This window comes from Lytechinus pictus, chromosome 3 (assembly GCF_037042905.1).
Source record: "Lytechinus pictus isolate F3 Inbred chromosome 3, Lp3.0, whole genome shotgun sequence".
NCBI lineage: Eukaryota > Metazoa > Echinodermata > Echinoidea > Temnopleuroida > Toxopneustidae > Lytechinus > Lytechinus pictus.
Genome location: NC_087247.1, coordinates 19,412,082 through 19,433,055, shown reverse-complemented (window position 1 = coordinate 19,433,055; position 20,974 = coordinate 19,412,082). Strand labels below are relative to the sequence as shown.

The 20,974-nt window shown below is 39.0% G+C and overlaps 1 protein-coding gene across 1 annotated transcript; it reads left to right on the top strand.

Annotated features, from left to right (window-relative positions):
• The first annotated feature begins 343 nt into the window (after positions 1-343).
• LOC135153805 (QRFP-like peptide receptor) lies at positions 344-1,372 on the top strand. Its single transcript, XM_064097963.1, has one exon. It carries the CDS (start codon positions 344-346, stop codon positions 1,370-1,372), a length of 1,029 nt encoding a protein of 342 aa, XP_063954033.1.
• The last annotated feature ends 19,602 nt before the right edge of the window (positions 1,373-20,974 follow it).

Genomic DNA, 20,974 nt, shown 5'->3' with positions numbered 1-20,974 from the left:
TTTTTTATTTCATCAGGAGGACGTATTTTACCATAATATGAAGATGAATTTCAAATTATATTCCACAATTATCTACCTGGTGTTGGTTAAAGATGAATCCCTGGCCACAAACCAATCAACACTTCGTCTCGAAGGATCATCGACTTCTACAGGATCAAGTCTATTCGCACATAGCACTGGTAGAGAATCAACGGGTCGACCAAATGAATTCAGCTTCACCACAATTTCAAATGTTTTAAGCAACAATAATCTGTCCACCGACTTTTTATTAAATTTTACTTACGAGGAAGACCGCTCCGAAGAAATGCAACCAAAGACTTTATTTCAATGGTCTTGGTCAACAATGGAATGGCCTTGGTGGGTCATCTTACAGATGGTTTCTGCGATTCTTGGGATACTTGGGAACTTCCTGGTCATCCTTGTGGTGTTCTGGAAAAATTCCTCCAGACGCTCAACTGACATCCTAGTGGGCAATCTAGCTCTTGCAGATTTCTTGTTATCCATCGTGATGATTCCCCGCCCGATCGCTCAAACAATGCCTTTGAGTGTTGCAGGACGTCTCTATTGTACCTTGATCTTTTCCCCTACTTTAAAATGGATGCTAATCACGGTATCTTCTTACCAACTTGTCGCCATATGTTTCGACCGCTACTTCGCGGTTGTCCATCCTCTCATCTTCAATCGCATGGTCACAAAGAGGCGAGTGTGTATTTGTACAGCTCTTGTTTGGTTGACGTGCATGCTCGCAGGAAGCAGGGACATCTATGTGTTCTATGTTGAAGACCTGACTGGACGGTGCGTTCGCAGAAGATTTTCAGTCGAAGGCGACATGGCCTATGTTGTTTACATCCTCTGTCTTCGCATTGGTTTGCCTACTGTCTTCATCCTTTTCTCCCAAATTCTAATAGCCAAGAAACTTTACCGAGAGGCCCAAAATTTCTCCAAGATCTTAACAGAAGGATCTGTCACCGCTGGTAAGCCATCAAATCATCTTAAAGCTCGTACTCGCGTTCTTAAAATGATGCTTATTGTCATAGTTGTATTCATCATTTGCTGGGCACCGTCTCAGATTGCCTACTTCTGCGCAAAAATGGGGTTCGGCACTGCCAGGAATTACCTTGGGAGTCCATTGCAACGTTCATTCATAAACCTGGCTTACTTCAACTCGTGCGTGAATCCTTTTATCTACACTGCCAGGAATCCAGGGTTTCGTAAAGCACTCAAAGGCATCTTTATCGGTTCCCGATCAAGCCACGATCCTGTCTTTGGACACGAAGTGCAGACATCCTCTAGCGTACTTCCGTCTGTCCAAGCATCTGCTTTTGCAGATGGCAGTGTACTTACAAACACCGTGCGACTTAGTCATCTTTAGTACGATGATGCCATTTTTTGCGTCCTGTATAATACTGCTTACAAAATTATGTCAAAATTTTAATAACAATTAATGATTGAGGATCACGATCGATCAATTGGGAAATATAGCCCTTTTTGTAGGTTTAACTTCACCTTTGCCTTAATTAATAAGGCTTTGTGATAGCTCTTGGATATTAGAATGAAGCAAGATTGTGCAACTTTGCACTGCATCTGTTTTGTTGTTCATGTATGTAATGGTTAATGTAGGACTGTTATAGAGAGTGAGAAAGTTTTGTCAACGCTAAAACTAATTATGTAGATTAAATATTTATCTCATATATTTTGCAAATAGTTTAATGTGTAAAAACAACTTGATGTTTTTAAGACTTATTTGTAAAAATCTTGGGGAAAGCCCTGATCTTTATCAAATTGATACGCCGATCACAGAAAGGAATCAATACGATCATGGATCGACTACAGGTCCATGATACGATCTTCTCAGATAATCTGTGGCGCGCCCTCTCCTCTAAACCCGTTGAACTTTGCAGGATAGTTCACCCTTCATCAAAAGCAGACAGATGGGGTGGGGCACGGGACATGGACCCCCAAAGTTTCGAGACCAAGAGAAGGTTGAAACCGGGAAAGAAAAGAGCGTGGAAAGTGATAACATTTTCTTAATTTTATTTCAAAATCTAACACAAATTTTTTTGTATAAAGTTTTGTATTACAAAGTTTACTACTAAAATACAAAGAAACATACATCGCGAAACGGTGGTCATGGAGGGGGGGGGGGGGGTGGTCATTAGAACGCCCCGTCTCCGAAATTCCGAAAATGTTAATAAATACCAGTGAGTATTGAGTGTAACTTTCATAGGGGGCAGCTATGGAAGAACAAGTCTTAGTATAAGACTTCCAGAGCTGTCTCCATCTACGCTAAATATGATAAATATGTATGTGTCATGTTTAGTGCAATGTATTATGGTATTTACTTAATACATAGGCCCTGTTACAACCGATAATCGCACCAACGCATAATGTCGCAGATTGCGACATTATGCCAAGAGCGTCCGACGCATAATGTCGCGGTTTTTCTAACGCATAACGTCACATGTCGCAACGCATAATGTCCCAGCGGTATTTTCTTCAGGACTCGAGCTACAGATAAGATATAAAATATGCTTTCACTAATTTTTTTGAGAAACGAGAAAGAGAATTAAGTGATTTGGAAATCAGGATTACTCTTTGTATGGATATTTATCGGTTCATTGCCATTTCGTCTACTGCCTTTTCCCCTACTATCGCATGGTCTGATATCATTTCGTCTACCATTAGTTAGTCAACTATCAACATAGTCCAATAACCATTTCGTCTAATTACCATCTCGTCTAATAGCCAGTTGGTCTAATAGCCGTTTTGTTTATTATCATTTAGTCTAATTGTATTTTTTTTCAATTGGTCCAATATCCACTTTGTCCAATATCATTACGTCTATTACCTTTTGGCCTAATAGCCGATTGGTCTAATAACCACTTGGTCTACTCTCATTTCGTCCATGTTCCATTTGGTCTAACTTCAGTTGGTTCGCTATCACTTTGTCTAAATCCATTTCGGCTAACAATCATTTGGTATCGTTGCCATGGGTCCAATCACCGGTATTTTCTTCAGGACTCGAGTTACACAACTAAACAGTTGACGGCAGCGTGAGCCGAAAAATAGATTTTGGATCTAAGAACAGGACACTCTTTTAATGTTTTGTAAATTGTAAAATGGATGGGTAACTAGGTATCTTCCTACATTATTGTTAATAATGCGAGCAGAAGTTTTTTTATATATTCTGATCTGAAACTGGATAATTCAAGCACGTTATAAATATATAGAATAAGCTACGTTAATTTAGACCTAGAATTTAGGCATTTTGAATACATGTTTTAATCATTTCATTTTATTTACTGTTTTCCGTTTCACAATGTTGTATATAATAAACATATCATAAAAATAAAGAATATAACCAAAAAAAAGCGATAGCTCAGTCGGTAGAGCAGGGGTTTCGGATTCCGCTGACCCGGGTTCGATTCCCAAGTGGTGCGCTAGTGCCCTTTGGTAAGGCATTTATCCTCATTACCAGGTCCCTCGGAGAGGACCTTAAGCCGTTGGTCCCCTGGTTGCTTGCTCACAGGTATTCGTGCTTTCTTAGCAGTCAGGTAGAACCTCGGTATAACATAACATAACATCTTATAAAACACAATAAGGCCTATAGATTTGATAAACACAATTAATGACATTAAGCTGCCTTAAATTATTATTTTTTTGTATATTAGAGTGAAACGGAGGGACTGCCGAAAATAAGCAATGCTTGTATGTGAGGCCAGCCCCAAAACTTAGTTTCAATACCTAATTTTACACACATGCATAAATATAACTTCGTAATAGTAAAAACAGTAATAGTAATAATTATCGATGTACCCTTTGCAAAGCAAATCAGAACTGAAAAAACATAAAGCGAGAGCGAAGCATGAGCTAAAAATACTTCATATTCCAGTCCGAAAAAGGGTAAATTTATGCACTTTTTCAAGCACTGTGCATGAAAATTCTGAAGTAGATATGGATACCAGCGCGAAGCGAAAATTTTAGCCTATATAGTACATGGTGATTTTTTTACCTGGTTGCTAAGAAAGCATGAATGCTTGTAAGCAAGCAACCAGGGGACCGACGGCTTAAGGTCCTCTCCAAGGGACCTGGTAGGAAAATGACTATTATGCCTCACCAAGGGGCACTAACGCACCAATTGGGAATCGAATATGGGTCACCGGAATCGGAAACCCCCGCTTTACCGACTGAGCTATCGCGCCTCTTTTGAGACATGAAAGTTTTTTTTTTTAATTTTCAAAGTCTTCACCTCACCCTATTTTATTCACTCTTCTGTCTCCTCTTATTTTTCCTCATTTTCCCTCCTCTCTTTCCCCTTCTTTTCCCTTTTCTTTCGTTCCCCTTCCTTTTCCCTGCCTATGCCCTGTCGGCGGATGGTAAAGGGTTTTTTTTGCGCTCGCGAGCTGATCTGAACCACAAATCAGGAGTAGTACTGCAACAAATCGGCAATGATACATAGAGTCACCGTAGAGGTTTAGCGCCAGTAGACCATTATGGTTATAAGATGAAATGAATATGCCTATTGGACGAAATGATGATTAGACGAGATGGTGATTAGACCTATTGGTGGTTGGACCCATGGCAAATCTACCAAATGATTGTTAGCCGAAATGGGATTAGACAAAGTGATAGTGAACCAACTGAAGTTAGACCAAATGGAACATGGACGAAATGAGAGTAGACCAAGTGGTTATTAGACCAATTGGCTATTAGACCAAAAGGTAATAGAAGTAATGATATTGGACAAAGTGGATATTGGACCAATTGAAAAAAATACAATTATACTAAATGATAATAAACAAAACAGCTATTAGACCAACTGGCTATTAGACGAGATGGTAATTAGACGAAATGGTTATTGGACTATGGTGATAGTTGACTAACTAATGGTATATGAAATGATATCAGACCATGCGATAGTGGGAAAAAGGCAGTACCGTAGACGAAATGGCAATAAAACCGATAAATATCCATACAAAGAGTAATCCTGACTTCCAAATCACTTATTCTCTTTCTCGTGTCTCAAAATACTTAGTGAAAGCATATTTTATATCTTATCTGTAGCTCGAGTCCTGAAGAAAATACCACTGTGACATTATGCGTTGCGACATGTGACATTATTCGTTGACAATTTGCTGCGACATTATGCGCCCGGGGGGGGGGGGGGACTCGACCAAAAAAGTGGTGGGGGTGTGCCGCGGGCGAGACAAAAAAACGGGGGCCTTGGAGCGGGCTTATTGTAAAAAGGAGGGTCCTCGGAACGGGCTTCGGAACTACAAATGTTTGTGAAAACGGGGGTCCTTGGAACGGTCGCCTGCGTGCGAGTGCGTATGCATCCCTATGGAACGTGCATGCAGCTGGGCTGCGGCACGACTGCCGGGCGCGCTAGCGCAGAGGCGATGGTCAGACAGCGAGCTGCGGTCGCTTTTCACCAAAATTGCGACCGGAACGGCGTAACGGAAAATATGCGAAGCCCTGGAGCGGATTTTTTTTCTTCTTTTTTCTCGAGAAGAAGAAAATGCTATGCTTTAGAGCGGCTTTCTTTGTTCTTTTTCTCAATAAGACAAAAATGCTATGCCTCGGAACGGAAATTTGAGTTTAAAAAGGGGGTCCCCTCCGCGGCACATACCCACTATGCATTATATACTGAGTGCCCACCCCCCCCCCGGGATTATGCGTTGTGACATGTGACGTTATGCGTTAGAAAAACTACGACATTATGCGTTGACTGCGACATTATGCGTCGGACGCTCTTGGCATAATGTCGCAATCTGCGACATTATCGGTTGTAACAGGCCCTTCTACATTTGTGTATTTCTTATTTACTGTGAATGAAATAAAATGAATTGAACTGAATACTGCATTGTTATTATTTTCCCCCTTAGTTCCTTTGGTAAGCTTGGCCTAAAGGAGGTCTTAACGTTATTCACAGTAAGAACACTGCTAGATTTTTTAACTTTGTTTACAATATATTACAAACTTTTATCTACATGTATATATTTGTTTAACAGTTTGCTAAATACACTCTAAAAAGGGTTTACCCACTATACCTACTATTGGATAAAATGGGAACATGCGTGATGGTTGGGTGAAAAGATACAATTTTTTTTATTTTACGCAATGCTGCGTTGAAATTTACCCTTAAACATGCATTTAGCCCAATTTGGGGTAAAACAAACAACCCAGCAAACATGCATGTTCCCTGTTTACCCAATATTGGGCACAATTTTATTCAGTGTTTTTAGAGTGTAAGTAAGTTTGATTTTTATTATTGGATCTTGAATGTACTAACCATACTTGTTTCAAATTGAAAATATACACTGTAAAAAGTGCTAATTTAGCACTTAAAGTGCTTGTATGTGACTGCACTACGAGTGCTGATTTTCTAGTTTAAATTTGAACTAAAAAAATCAGCAATCGTAGTGCATTCAATATGCAAGCACTGTAAGTGCTAAATTAGCACTTCATTTTTTATAGTGTAATATTTATTTTTTCACCATACAAATTAGAGGAACACAAATAAAAATCAATTACATAAATCGAGACAAATCAATCATAACCCCCAAAGTAGCCTATTTTTTGCAAATTGGTAATAAAAATGCAAATAATCTATAGAAAAAAATACATAAATCAAACCTTTTTAGGAGTATAGTTGTATGTATGCTTACAATGAAAAAGAAAAAAAAAACAGCTATGAAAAAAAGAGACCAGCTAAGAAGCGAGGATTGAATGACGCTGATTTCTCGAACAGAACGCAATTAAAGGAACACTATAGGAGATGGGGTGTAAGCAGAGATTTGATTTCAGGGATGATAAATGCTTGGTCATGGATGATAAAAAAGACTAAACAAAGATGTATGAGGGTGGGGGCTCCACGAAGAAAGGATAAAATACAACAGATAATTAAAGGAGACAAAAAGGGGAAAAAATAATAGTGAAAAGAAAGCGAGAGAGAAAAAAAAATTGGGGAAAGCATAGGCGAATCCAGCTTCTGGCGAAGGGGGGGGGGGGGGGGGGGGGCGTACTGCCGAGCGGCGCACATATTTTTGCACTTCACCGGCGCCATAAAAGAAAATGTTGAAAAAGGGGTAAAGTCGACCATGTCAAATGCTCTTTTCAAAATGTAGGATTTCCAGTCATGCCATTTTGCATGACCACACGCAGATAATATTTCCGGGGGGGGGGGGCAAGACTCGAACATATTTTTGAAAAGAAAATAAAAACGACAGAGTAAACGGACCGAGCTGCTCAATGGGGCGATTATATTTTTTTACAAGTGTAATAAAAGTATTTGGTGCACATCTCACATTTTTCATAGTTTTCATGAAATATATAGGAAAAAATGTGTTTTCACAACAGCTGATCGGGAATTTGCCCCCCCCTTTCCCCTTGCTGCGTACGACCATTCCCTGAAGTCCACTTAAACATATCTCATTATAACAGAAAATATACATCAATTTAAACATATAATCTTTCTAAAACATATATAGAGAGAGATTGAAAAACTTATTAAAGAAAGAAACAAGCAAAAAGTAACACAAATTATGCATGTTATGTGCGATTTCAAAATCTCGTGTACTAACCCTTTTATTGCGATGAGGCCAATACTTTTGAATATTAATTGAGATACAAGGTTTTTTTAATTATATATATACAATAATACTACATCATGAATCATTTGGAATACATCACCAATCCAGCTTTATACAGTATATTATCATTCAATTTTCATGTACATGATGTATAGGCCTATATACAGAATTTGGTATTTATATATATATTGTGATGCTTTTCACTAAATCTAATGCAATTTGTAATGATGAGTAATTTTTATCTAATTACTTTGATGAAACTGGATATAATGCTTATGACCTGAATTCAGACAGAGATCCTTCAAGACAGAGCTTTGGAAATAGTTCTCCAGTTTTACAGGTATCGTTATCTTTGTTTTTAACTTCTTCCTGAGTGATCAGATGAATAATATTTAACTTAATGGAAGATGAAAATAAATCAAATTTTGTGGCGTAAACATTTGAACGTTAAAACAAAGGTATTGACAAACTGTATTTATACATTGAAAATGATATTTAGTGGTTTAAGGTCTAACGAATACACGTCGGGTTGCGTAATTATACACTCCCGGTATTAGCAACCGTCTGACCTTTTTTTATTAAAGCATTGGAAAATAAGATCAAAATTAAAGGATTTGCTCTACACTTTTGTATGATTCTGGGATTTTTTAAATAACAAATTAAAGATTTCATGACATCTGTGGGCAACTGCCCCGCCCCAGTCCACTCTGTAAGGGCATGCGATAAGCTTTGTTATTCGTTATGACCACCATTCAACAATAACATGTATAACCAGGTGCCGCTGATCATTCTTGACCGACGCCGATCTAGATTTGGTTTGCAATATCGGCCCTTCTTCATTATTCTACCGGCGCCTATTTATTGGAACCAGGGGACGCTGATTATTCTTGACCGGCGCCGATTTAAATTTAGGTGGCGCTGGTTATTCTTGATCGGCGCCGGTTAAGACAAAGGCAGCACCGATTTGTCTTGACCGGCGCCGATTTAGAACAAGTAGTGCTGATTATTTTTACCGATGTCACGTAAGATTCAGGCAGCGGCAATTCATAATCGACTGGCGCCGATTATTCTTGACTGGCGCCGATTTTTAACCAGGTGGTGCTGATTATTCTTGTCCGGCGCCGATTTAGATTTAGGTGGAGCTGATTATTCTTGATCGGCGCCGATTAAAACTCAGGCAGCGCTGATTTGTCTTTACCGGCGCTGATTTAGAACCTGGGGGCGCTGATTAATCTTGACTGGCGTCGATTTATAACCAGATGGTGCTGATCGTTCTTTACTGGCGCCGATTTGGATTTAGGCGGAGCTGATTATTCTTGATCAGCGGTACTGATTTTTCTTGTCCGTTGCCGATTTAGATTTAGGTGGAGCTGATTATTCTTGATTGGCACAAGTTATATGCAGGCAGCGCACTGCTGATTATTTTTAACCGGCGAAGCTGTTGGGAAAAGGGTAGTTAAAAGAAAAGATAAGGAAGATGATATGATTGTGCTTTGTTGGGGATAGTCTTTCCTTCCTGTTGCTAATATTATATCAGTGTATATTTTTTTTAAGCGGCGCCTTTTCTTTATTTTACAGTTTTTAGGGGGGCATGCGCCCCCTGTGCCCCCTGAATCCGCCACTGGAAAGGGTCGTAGATGGGATCTGTATAATTGTCAAACATTCCAGGGAGGTTGTTGGGAGTAGGAGGCAAAAAGCGATTTCTTATATAACTTTAAGTTTAAATGTACATTAGCTTTAACTCTCTCTTATATTCAGAGGAAGGGAATTCCAATATTTTGGGCAGTCAATATGAAAGTGTTCTGTGCTGTATATACGAGTCCTTGGCAAGTGGTACAAATTGATTTGTACATAGTTGAGTTATGGCTACTTTAATTATTTACTCGAAATATATTGTTAAAACGGAGGTTAATTCGTGGTTGTTATACTGGTATATGAGTATCCCAAGATTCAATTGATAATTCTCATTAATTAAAAGTCAAAACAGTGGTTTTCCTTTGTAAAAGATGTTGAATTTGATATAGAACTGTCATATTGCATGCGTGAAAAAGTTAGTCGTTGAACGCAATTAAAGGAACACTATAGGAGATGGAGTGTAAGCAGAGATTTGATTTCAGGGATGATAAATGCTTGGTCATGGATGATAAAAAAGACTAAACAAAGATGTATGAGGGTGGGGGCTCCACGAAGAAAGGATAAAATACAACAGATAATTAAAGGAGACAAAAAGGGGAAAAATAATAGTGAAAAGAAAGCGAGAGAGAAAAAAAAATTGGGGAAAGCATAGGCGAATCCAGCTTCTGGCGAAGGGGGGGGGGGGCGTACTGCCGAGCGGCGCACATATTTTTGCACTTCACCGGCGCCATAAAAGAAAATGTTGAAAAAGGGGTAAAGTCGACCATGTCAAATGCTCTTTTCAAAATGTAGGATTTCCAGTCATGCCATTTTGCATGACCACACGCAGATAATATTTCCGGGGGGGGGGGGCAAGACTCGAACATATTTTTGAAAAGAAAATAAAAACGACAGAGTAAACGGACCGAGCTGCTCAATGGGGCGATTATATTTTTTTACAAGTGTAATAAAAGTATTTGGTGCACATCTCACATTTTTCATAGTTTTCATGAAATGTTAAGGAAAAAATGTGTTTTCACAACAGCTGATCGGGAATTTGCCCCCCCCCCTTTCCCCTTGCTGCGTACGACCATTCCCTGAAGTCCACTTAAACATATCTCATTATAACAGAAAATATACATCAATTTAAACATATAATCTTTCTAAAACATATATAGAGAGAGATTGAAAAACTTATTAAAGAAAGAAACAAGCAAAAAGTAACACAAATTATGCATGTTATGTGCGATTTCAAAATCTCGTGTACTAACCCTTTTATTGCGATGAGGCCAATACTTTTGAATATTAATTGAGATACAAGGTTTTTTTAATTATATATATACAATAATACTACATCATGAATCATTTGGAATACATCACCAATCCAGCTTTATACAGTATATTATCATTCAATTTTCATGTACATGATGTATAGGCCTATATACAGAATTTGGTATTTATATATATATTGTGATGCTTTTCACTAAATCTAATGCAATTTGTAATGATGAGTAATTTTTATCTAATTACTTTGATGAAACTGGATATAATGCTTATGACCTGAATTCAGACAGAGATCCTTCAAGACAGAGCTTTGGAAATAGTTCTCCAGTTTTACAGGTATCGTTATCTTTGTTTTTAACTTCTTCCTGAGTGATCAGATGAATAATATTTAACTTAATGGAAGATGAAAATAAATCAAATTTTGTGGCGTAAACATTTAAACGTTAAAACAAAGGTATTGACAAACTGTATTTATACATTGAAAATGATATTTAGTGGTTTAAGGTCTAACGAATATACGTCGGGTTGCGTAATTATACACTCCCGGTATTAGCAACCGTCTGACCTTTTTTTATTAAAGCATTGGAAAATAAGATCAAAATTAAAGGATTTGCTCTACACTTTTGTATGATTCTGGGATTTTTTAAATAACAAATTAAAGATTTCATGACATCTGTGGGCAACTGCCCCGCCCCAGTCCACTCTGTAAGGGCATGCGATAAGCTTTGTTATTCGTTATGACCACCATTCAACAATAACATGTATAACCAGGTGCCGCTGATCATTCTTGACCGACGCCGATCTAGATTTGGTTTGCAATATCGGCCCTTCTTCATTATTCTACCGGCGCCTATTTATTGGAACCAGGGGACGCTGATTATTCTTGACCGGCGCCGATTTAAATTTAGGTGGCGCTGGTTATTCTTGATCGGCGCCGGTTAAGACAAAGGCAGCACCGATTTGTCTTGACCGGCGCCGATTTAGAACAAGTAGTGCTGATTATTTTTACCGATGTCACGTAAGATTCAGGCAGCGGCAATTCATAATCGACTGGCGCCGATTATTCTTGACTGGCGCCGATTTTTAACCAGGTGGTGCTGATTATTCTTGTCCGGCGCCGATTTAGATTTAGGTGGAGCTGATTATTCTTGATCGGCGCCGATTAAAACTCAGGCAGCGCTGATTTGTCTTTACCGGCGCTGATTTAGAACCTGGGGGCGCTGATTAATCTTGACTGGCGTCGATTTATAACCAGATGGTGCTGATCGTTCTTTACTGGCGCCGATTTGGATTTAGGCGGAGCTGATTATTCTTGATCAGCGGTACTGATTTTTCTTGTCCGTTGCCGATTTAGATTTAGGTGGAGCTGATTATTCTTGATTGGCACAAGTTATATGCAGGCAGCGCACTGCTGATTATTTTTAACCGGCGAAGCTGTTGGGAAAAGGGTAGTTAAAAGAAAAGATAAGGAAGATGATATGATTGTGCTTTGTTGGGGATAGTCTTTCCTTCCTGTTGCTAATATTATATCAGTGTATATTTTTTTTAAGCGGCGCCTTTTCTTTATTTTACAGTTTTTAGGGGGGCATGCGCCCCCTGTGCCCCCTGAATCCGCCACTGGAAAGGGTCGTAGATGGGATCTGTATAATTGTCAAACATTCCAGGGAGGTTGTTGGGAGTAGGAGGCAAAAAGCGATTTCTTATATAACTTTAAGTTTAAATGTACATTAGCTTTAACTCTCTCTTATATTCAGAGGAAGGGAATTCCAATATTTTGGGCAGTCAATATGAAAGTGTTCTGTGCTGTATATACGAGTCCTTGGCAAGTGGTACAAATTGATTTGTACATAGTTGAGTTATGGCTACTTTAATTATTTACTCGAAATATATTGTTAAAACGGAGGTTAATTCGTGGTTGTTATACTGGTATATGAGTATCCCAAGATTCAATTGATAATTCTCATTAATTAAAAGTCAAAACAGTGGTTTTCCTTTGTAAAAGATGTTGAATTTGATATAGAACTGTCATATTGCATGCGTGAAAAAGTTAGTCGTTGAACGCAATTAAAGGAACACTATAGGAGATGGAGTGTAAGCAGAGATTTGATTTCAGGGATGATAAATGCTTGGTCATGGATGATAAAAAAGACTAAACAAAGATGTATGAGGGTGGGGGCTCCACGAAGAAAGGATAAAATACAACAGATAATTAAAGGAGACAAAAAGGGGAAAAATAATAGTGAAAAGAAAGCGAGAGAGAAAAAAAAATTGGGGAAAGCATAGGCGAATCCAGCTTCTGGCGAAGGGGGGGGGGGGGCGTACTGCCGAGCGGCGCACATATTTTTGCACTTCACCGGCGCCATAAAAGAAAATGTTGAAAAAGGGGTAAAGTCGACCATGTCAAATGCTCTTTTCAAAATGTAGGATTTCCAGTCATGCCATTTTGCATGACCACACGCAGATAATATTTCCGGGGGGGGGGGGCAAGACTCGAACATATTTTTGAAAAGAAAATAAAAACGACAGAGTAAACGGACCGAGCTGCTCAATGGGGCGATTATATTTTTTTACAAGTGTAATAAAAGTATTTGGTGCACATCTCACATTTTTCATAGTTTTCATGAAATGTTAAGGAAAAAATGTGTTTTCACAACAGCTGATCGGGAATTTGCCCCCCCCCCTTTCCCCTTGCAATTTGTAATGATGAGTAATTTTTATCTAATTACTTTGATGAAACTGGATATAATGCTTATGACCTGAATTCAGACAGAGATCCTTCAAGACAGAGCTTTGGAAATAGTTCTCCAGTTTTACAGGTATCGTTATCTTTGTTTTTAACTTCTTCCTGAGTGATCAGATGAATAATATTTAACTTAATGGAAGATGAAAATAAATCAAATTTTGTGGCGTAAACATTTAAACGTTAAAACAAATATAAAAAATATAAAACTAATATTATATCAGTGTATATTTTTTTTAAGCGGCGCCTTTTCTTTATTTTACAGTTTTTAGGGGGGCATGCGCCCCCTGTGCCCCCTGAATCCGCCACTGGAAAGGGTCGTAGATGGGATCTGTATAATTGTCAAACATTCCAGGGAGGTTGTTGGGAGTAGGAGGCAAAAAGCGATTTCTTATATAACTTTAAGTTTAAATGTACATTAGCTTTAACTCTCTCTTATATTCAGAGGAAGGGAATTCCAATATTTTGGGCAGTCAATATGAAAGTGTTCTGTGCTGTATATACGAGTCCTTGGCAAGTGGTACAAATTGATTTGTACATAGTTGAGTTATGGCTACTTTAATTATTTACTCGAAATATATTGTTAAAACGGAGGTTAATTCGTGGTTGTTATACTGGTATATGAGTATCCCAAGATTCAATTGATAATTCTCATTAATTAAAAGTCAAAACAGTGGTTTTCCTTTGTAAAAGATGTTGAATTTGATATAGAACTGTCATATTGCATGCGTGAAAAAGTTAGTCGTTGAACGCAATTAAAGGAACACTATAGGAGATGGAGTGTAAGCAGAGATTTGATTTCAGGGATGATAAATGCTTGGTCATGGATGATAAAAAAGACTAAACAAAGATGTATGAGGGTGGGGGCTCCACGAAGAAAGGATAAAATACAACAGATAATTAAAGGAGACAAAAAGGGGAAAAATAATAGTGAAAAGAAAGCGAGAGAGAAAAAAAAAATTGGGGAAAGCATAGGCGAATCCAGCTTCTGGCGAGGGGGGGGGGGGGGGGGGCGTACTGCCGAGCGGCGCACATATTTTTGCACTTCACCGGCGCCATAAAAGAAAATGTTGAAAAAGGGGTAAAGTCGACCATGTCAAATGCTCTTTTCAAAATGTAGGATTTCCAGTCATGCCATTTTGCATGACCACACGCAGATGATAAAATAAAAACGACAGAGTAAACGGACCGAGCTGCTCAATGGGGCGATTATATTTTTTTACAAGTGTAATAAAAGTATTTGGTGCACATCTCACATTTTTCATAGTTTTCATGAAATGTTAAGGAAAAAATGTGTTTTCACAACAGCTGATCGGGAATTTGCCCCCCCCCCCCTTTCCCCTTGCTGCGTACGACCATTCCCTGAAGTCCACTTAAACATATCTCATTATAACAGAAAATATACATCAATTTAAACATATAATCTTTCTAAAACATATATAGAGAGAGATTGAAAAACTTATTAAAGAAAGAAACAAGCAAAAAGTAACACAAATTATGCATGTTATGTGCGATTTCAAAATCTCGTGTACTAACCCTTTTATTGCGATGAGGCCAATACTTTTGTATATTAATTGAGATACAAGGTTTTTTTAATTATATATATACAATAATACTACATCATGAATCATTTGGAATACATCACCAATCCAGCTTTATACAGTATATTATCATTCAATTTTCATGTACATGATGTATAGGCCTATATACAGAATTTGGTATTTATATATATATTGTGATGCATTTCACTAAATCTAATGCAATTTGTAATGATGAGTAATTTTTATCTAATTACTTTGATGAAACTGGATATAATGCTTATGACCTGAATTCAGACAGAGATCCTTCAAGACAGAGCTTTGGAAATAGTTCTCCAGTTTTACAGGTATCGTTATCTTTGTTTTTAACTTCTTCCTGAGTGATCAGATGAATAATATTTAACTTAATGGAAGATGAAAATAAATCAAATTTTGTGGCGTAAACATTTAAACGTTAAAACAAAGGTATTGACAAACTGTATTTATACATTGAAAATGATATTTAGTGGTTTAAGGTCTAACGAATATACGTCGGGTTGCGTAATTATACACTCCCGGTATTAGCAACCGTCTGACCTTTTTTTATTAAAGCATTGGAAAATAAGATCAAAATTAAAGGATTTGCTCTACACTTTTGTATGATTCTGGGATTTTTTAAATAACAAATTAAAGATTTCATGACATCTGTGGGCAACTGCCCCGCCCCAGTTCACTCTGTAAGGGCATGCGATAAGCTTTGTTATTCGTTATGACCACCATTCAACAATAACATGTATAACCAGGTGCCGCTGATCATTCTTGACCGACGCCGATCTAGATTTGGTTTGCAATATAGGCCCTTCTTCATTATTCTACCGGCGCCTATTTATTGGAACCAGGGGACGCTGATTATTCTTGACCGGCGCCGATTTAAATTTAGGTGGCGCTGGTTATTCTTGATCGGCGCCGGTTAAGACAAAGGCAGCACCGATTTGTCTTGACCGGCGCCGATTTAGAACAAGTAGTGCTGATTATTTTTACCGATGTCACGTAAGATTCAGGCAGCGGCAATTCATAATCGACTGGCGCCGATTATTCTTGACTGGCGCCGATTTTTAACCAGGTGGTGCTGATTATTCTTGTCCGGCGCCGATTTAGATTTAGGTGGAGCTGATTATTCTTGATCGGCGCCGATTAAAACTCAGGCAGCGCTGATTTGTCTTTACCGGCGCTGATTTAGAACCTGGGGGCGCTGATTAATCTTGACTGGCGTCGATTTATAACCAGATGGTGCTGATCGTTCTTTACTGGCGCCGATTTGGATTTAGGCGGAGCTGATTATTCTTGATCAGCGGTACTGATTTTTCTTGTCCGTTGCCGATTTAGATTTAGGTGGAGCTGATTATTCTTGATTGGCACAAGTTATATGCAGGCAGCGCACTGCTGATTATTTTTAACCGGCGAAGCTGTTGGGAAAAGGGTAGTTAAAAGAAAAGATAAGGAAGATGATATGATTGTGCTTTGTTGGGGATAGTCTTTCCTTCCTGTTGCTAATATTATATCAGTGTATATTTTTTTTAAGCGGCGCCTTTTCTTTATTTTACATTTTTTTAGGGGGGCATGCGCCCCCTGTGCCCCCTGAATCCGCCACTGGAAAGGGTCGTAGATGGGATCTGTATAATTGTCAAACATTCCAGGGAGGTTGTTGGGAGTAGGAGGCAAAAAGCGATTTCTTATATAACTTTAAGTTTAAATGTACATTAGCTTTAACTCTCTCTTATATTCAGAGGAAGGGAATTCCAATATTTTGGGCAGTCAATATGAAAGTGTTCTGTGCTGTATATACGAGTCCTTGGCAAGTGGTACAAATTGATTTGTACATAGTTGAGTTATGGCTACTTTAATTATTTACTCGAAATATATTGTTAAAACGGAGGTTAATTCGTGGTTGTTATACTGGTATATGAGTATCCCAAGATTCAATTGATAATTCTCATTAATTAAAAGTCAAAACAGTGGTTTTCCTTTGTAAAAGATGTTGAATTTGATATAGAACTGTCATATTGCATGCGTGAAAAAGTTAGTCGTTGAAAGTAACAAGGGGACGCGGATAACTTTTGAAGGGTTACCGTTATACAGTGCGTCCCACAAAAAACGAAACCGAGATTTAGCGATGATTTATCATAACTTAATCATAAATGCAATAGACAAATGACATACCATATTGTAAAGCTTAGAATCTCCTCTTTCATCTGAAATTACTTAGAATATTCCTCATTTACGCATGAGTGAGCAAAAACAATTTAAAAAAAGGATACCAAAAACTTATTTGGCGGGGGGTATTTGAATTTCAAAAGAAAAATGACATGCCTAAAAAATTCAATATCTGCTCTTTCATTAATTTTGATACCTTAATCACAGAAAATGGTCAAGAAGTAAAAAAGTTCTGTTCCCTCGAAACGATGCTTGTATTTCCATAATTTCATTAAATAAACGTGTTTTCACAGGTTTCCCAATAAAGCTATCACACGGTTAACAAAAGACTTAATGCATGGCTGATCGTCAACAAAACGGAGTCTTGAGTGAGTCTGGACGATAGCCTGTAAAACCTCTTCATTTTATGAAATTCCCGACCTTTCGTTGGAGAACGCGAACGCTAATTTTTTGCGACGGTAGTTGATTTTGGAAGAGACTTTTGGGTCCGTCGTCATGGTCGTAAAACTCTGTCCTGCAATGCAAATTGTGTGACATGAGATTTTTTTTCGTTTCGCATCTGGAACGGAAACATTCAATCTGCGTTTCGTGTGCAAAATTCTGGTTGCTACTATGGTAACAGCGATATATCCGATTTAGGACGACTTTTCAAAGCCACATTTGGTTCATCCCAGAGCTCGAGAGGCCGCCCGGGGGGGCCCACTTCCATTGAAGAGTGGATACCAGGCGCGACCACGCGTAAAAAGGGAAAGAGTACGTTACGTATTGGCCTATGTAACGTTATTGTCAAAAACGATGTTTAAAATACCGAAAAGGAGGATATGTTTTCAATACTTGTAGGGTTTCACAAGCTAAATACTTGTTAAGAGATGCATTTTGATAATCTGGAAAAGCCTTGCTTCCCGTGTGTAGGGTGCTTTTCGAAACCGCATGGTCGTGCCTGGTATCCACTCATTAATGTAAGTGGTCCCCCGGGAATTCGAATCTAATCCCCCATTTCTGGGGAAAGTAAAACATAATGCCCATTACATTGTGTGCTTGAGGCATATCGTTTGTTTAGGAGTAAACAAAAGAAAAAACGTGTTCAGACGTATACATGCTGTGTACATAATCAACGCATGCGAAATGGTTTCGGCTGGAGAGGTGATTTGACCCATGGAATCAATTGCCAGCGTTAACTTTTGTGTTAGGGTACCCTAATATTAGCGTCCGTGAGGATTGCGAAAGGTGGCTATTGTTGAAATTCAAGCCTTATTTCAAATAACCAGAACTTTGTTATTTCTTGACCATTTTCTGTAATTGAGGTATCAAATTAAAGAGCAGATATTGAACTTTTTAAATATGTGGTTTTCTTTTTGAAACCCAGATACAACCCGCCAAGTGACTTTTTGGTATCCCCTCTTCAAATTCTTTTTGCTCACTCATGCGTGAAGGAGAAATAATCTAAGTAATTTTAGATGAAAGAGGAGATTCTAAGCTTTACAATGGTAGGTCATTTGGCTATTGTATTTGTGATTAAGTTATGATAAATCATCGATAAATCTCGGTTTCGTTTTTTGTGGGACGCACTGTATAATATGATTTCATTAATAACCCATCTGTCTAGAATACAAATTACATCAATTTCTATAGCCAACCACATTATTGAAGTTTCTGAAAACAATCTTGGTATGTTTCTCGACTCGAATAAGATCGATGGTACTCGTATTCAATACATTTGTAAATCTGTACGGTATCAGTCACGCAAATATTTGACTCTTGACGCAACCGAGAAAATTGTTCATTCATTGATTTAATCTCGTCTTGATTTCGGCAATGCACATTTATTTAATCTACTCCAGTCTCAAATTACTCGTTTGCAAAAACTACAGAATTCTGCTGCTCGTATAGTGACCCTTCGTAGCAAATTTTACCCACATCACTCCTGTTCTTAAATCTTTACATTGGTTGCCCATGAGTGAACGCGGCAAATTCGAAATCCTGTAAGGTCCCCTCACACCTAACCGAATTGCCAGAAATATGCCTTGCGATGGCTGGCGAAAGGCAATTTTTTTCTTCATCGTTTTCAATGGTAAGTGATAGTAAATCATATTTACCCTTCGTGTTTGGGTTCGTACACCTTCTGAACTGACAGCTGCGATTATTCAAATTCGCGCGGAAATTTCGAACAAAAATTTCCGACGAATTGAAAAATCGTTGGTCATCTGTTTGAATTCGCATCTCTTATTTAGTATGCGGTAATCGTTCGTTTATCGTTCGTGCGTTATTGTCGCGCATAGTCCCCCATCGCGCTTTTGCCAAAGTGGACCGATCTCGAAAGAACCCTTATTATCGAAGCAACACGATGACACAAACGTACAAGAACGCCCGATCTATTCCCTCTTCTTCGTTTAAAATCGCACACCATATCAAACCATTGCTCACTGTTCGTTCGTCTTATTGGGTTATACCAACCTTTCGCTCGCCTTCGGCTGCAATTTAATCAAAGAGGTGAACCGAAATATCGATATCCTTCGCATGTCATATTTATCATTAGCTTACCGTTCGTTGATAACATTTGACAATAGTTACTGATCGTATGATTTGACGGAAATTTTATTTGAATTCGTTGAATTCGCGTGCATTTTTCCCATTCGTCACCCTTCGTCCGCCTACATTCGGTCAGGCGTGAGGGGGCTTTTAACTGGGCTCTGCTCCACAGTACAACTCTGCTCTACACACCATCTTGGCTTCTACGCTCCATATGCAGTGAATCTGGGCCACGTCTTATACAAAGAGTTGCGATTGATCCGATCGATCGCAACTATGGACGGACAGCAATGTCAACATCTATACTATGCATGTTTACTACGCATGTTTCTAACTATGATGTATATTTATGCATTCATCGTTGTCTTGAAAATTCAGTGTGCTTCTTTTTGTTTACAAAGGACATTATGCACATTTCCTGTAGAAAAAAATATGACACTGATGAATTCAATAGAGTACCGATTGATTGGATCAATCGTAACTCTTTGTAAAGCCCCTTTCACAATTGACGTACGACCATTTGCGACCTTTTGGTCGTGCGTCAGGCTGCAACAGGCATCAATCGCTAGTCATCTCATAAGATCGCACAGAGGCTTTCACAGTTGCAACAGCTGTCGTACAACAAAAACAACCAGTAAACCCCGTTGCACGAGTAAGTCGCATATGCTCTTATTGTGCTCGTGCGATCACATGCGAGTGTTGCACGAGGGATTGCGAGTGGAACGGTCGCATACATGCGAATGAAACGGTAGTGCAATGTTGTAAGCCGTTGCGATCGGTCTTGCAACAGTCTTATGGCCCATATTATTATCGCAACCAGTCGCAAGACAGGTCTCTGTACATGTAGGTCGCTTTCACATGTGCAAGTGTTGTACGACCTCCAGTCAAGTAAATGCGACTACTTAGTCGTGCCACCTCTCGCACCAAGTCGTACAACGTTGAACAACACTCGCACGATGATCGCCCGAGCGATGGTACGACCCCGGGTACGGCCTGATGCGAGTGAATCGATCGTATTTGATCGCGTTCGGATTTTGAACATGTTCAAAGTTCAGATGTGACCAGTCACGACCACCTCGAGTTCGTGCGACCGTCTACAACGACTGCCAGTGCTCGCAAGACACCAAGAGATCGATCGTGCAACAACAAGAAAAAACTGTTGCAGGCGGTCGTAAACTGGTCGGACATCAATTGTGAAAGGGGCTGAACGGTCGCATGCAAGCGCATGCAACGGTAGTGGAATGTTGTAAGCCGTAATTTCGATCGATCTTGCAACAGTCTTATATTATCGCACCCAGTCGCAAGACTGGTCTCTGTAGGTCTCCAGCACATGTGCAAGTGTTGTACGACCTCCAGTCGACTAAATGTTACTATACTTAGTTGTGCCACCTCTCGCACCAAGTCGTACAACGTTGAACAACACTAACACGATGGTCGCCCGACCGATGGTACGACCTGTTGCGAGTGAATCAATCGTATTTGAT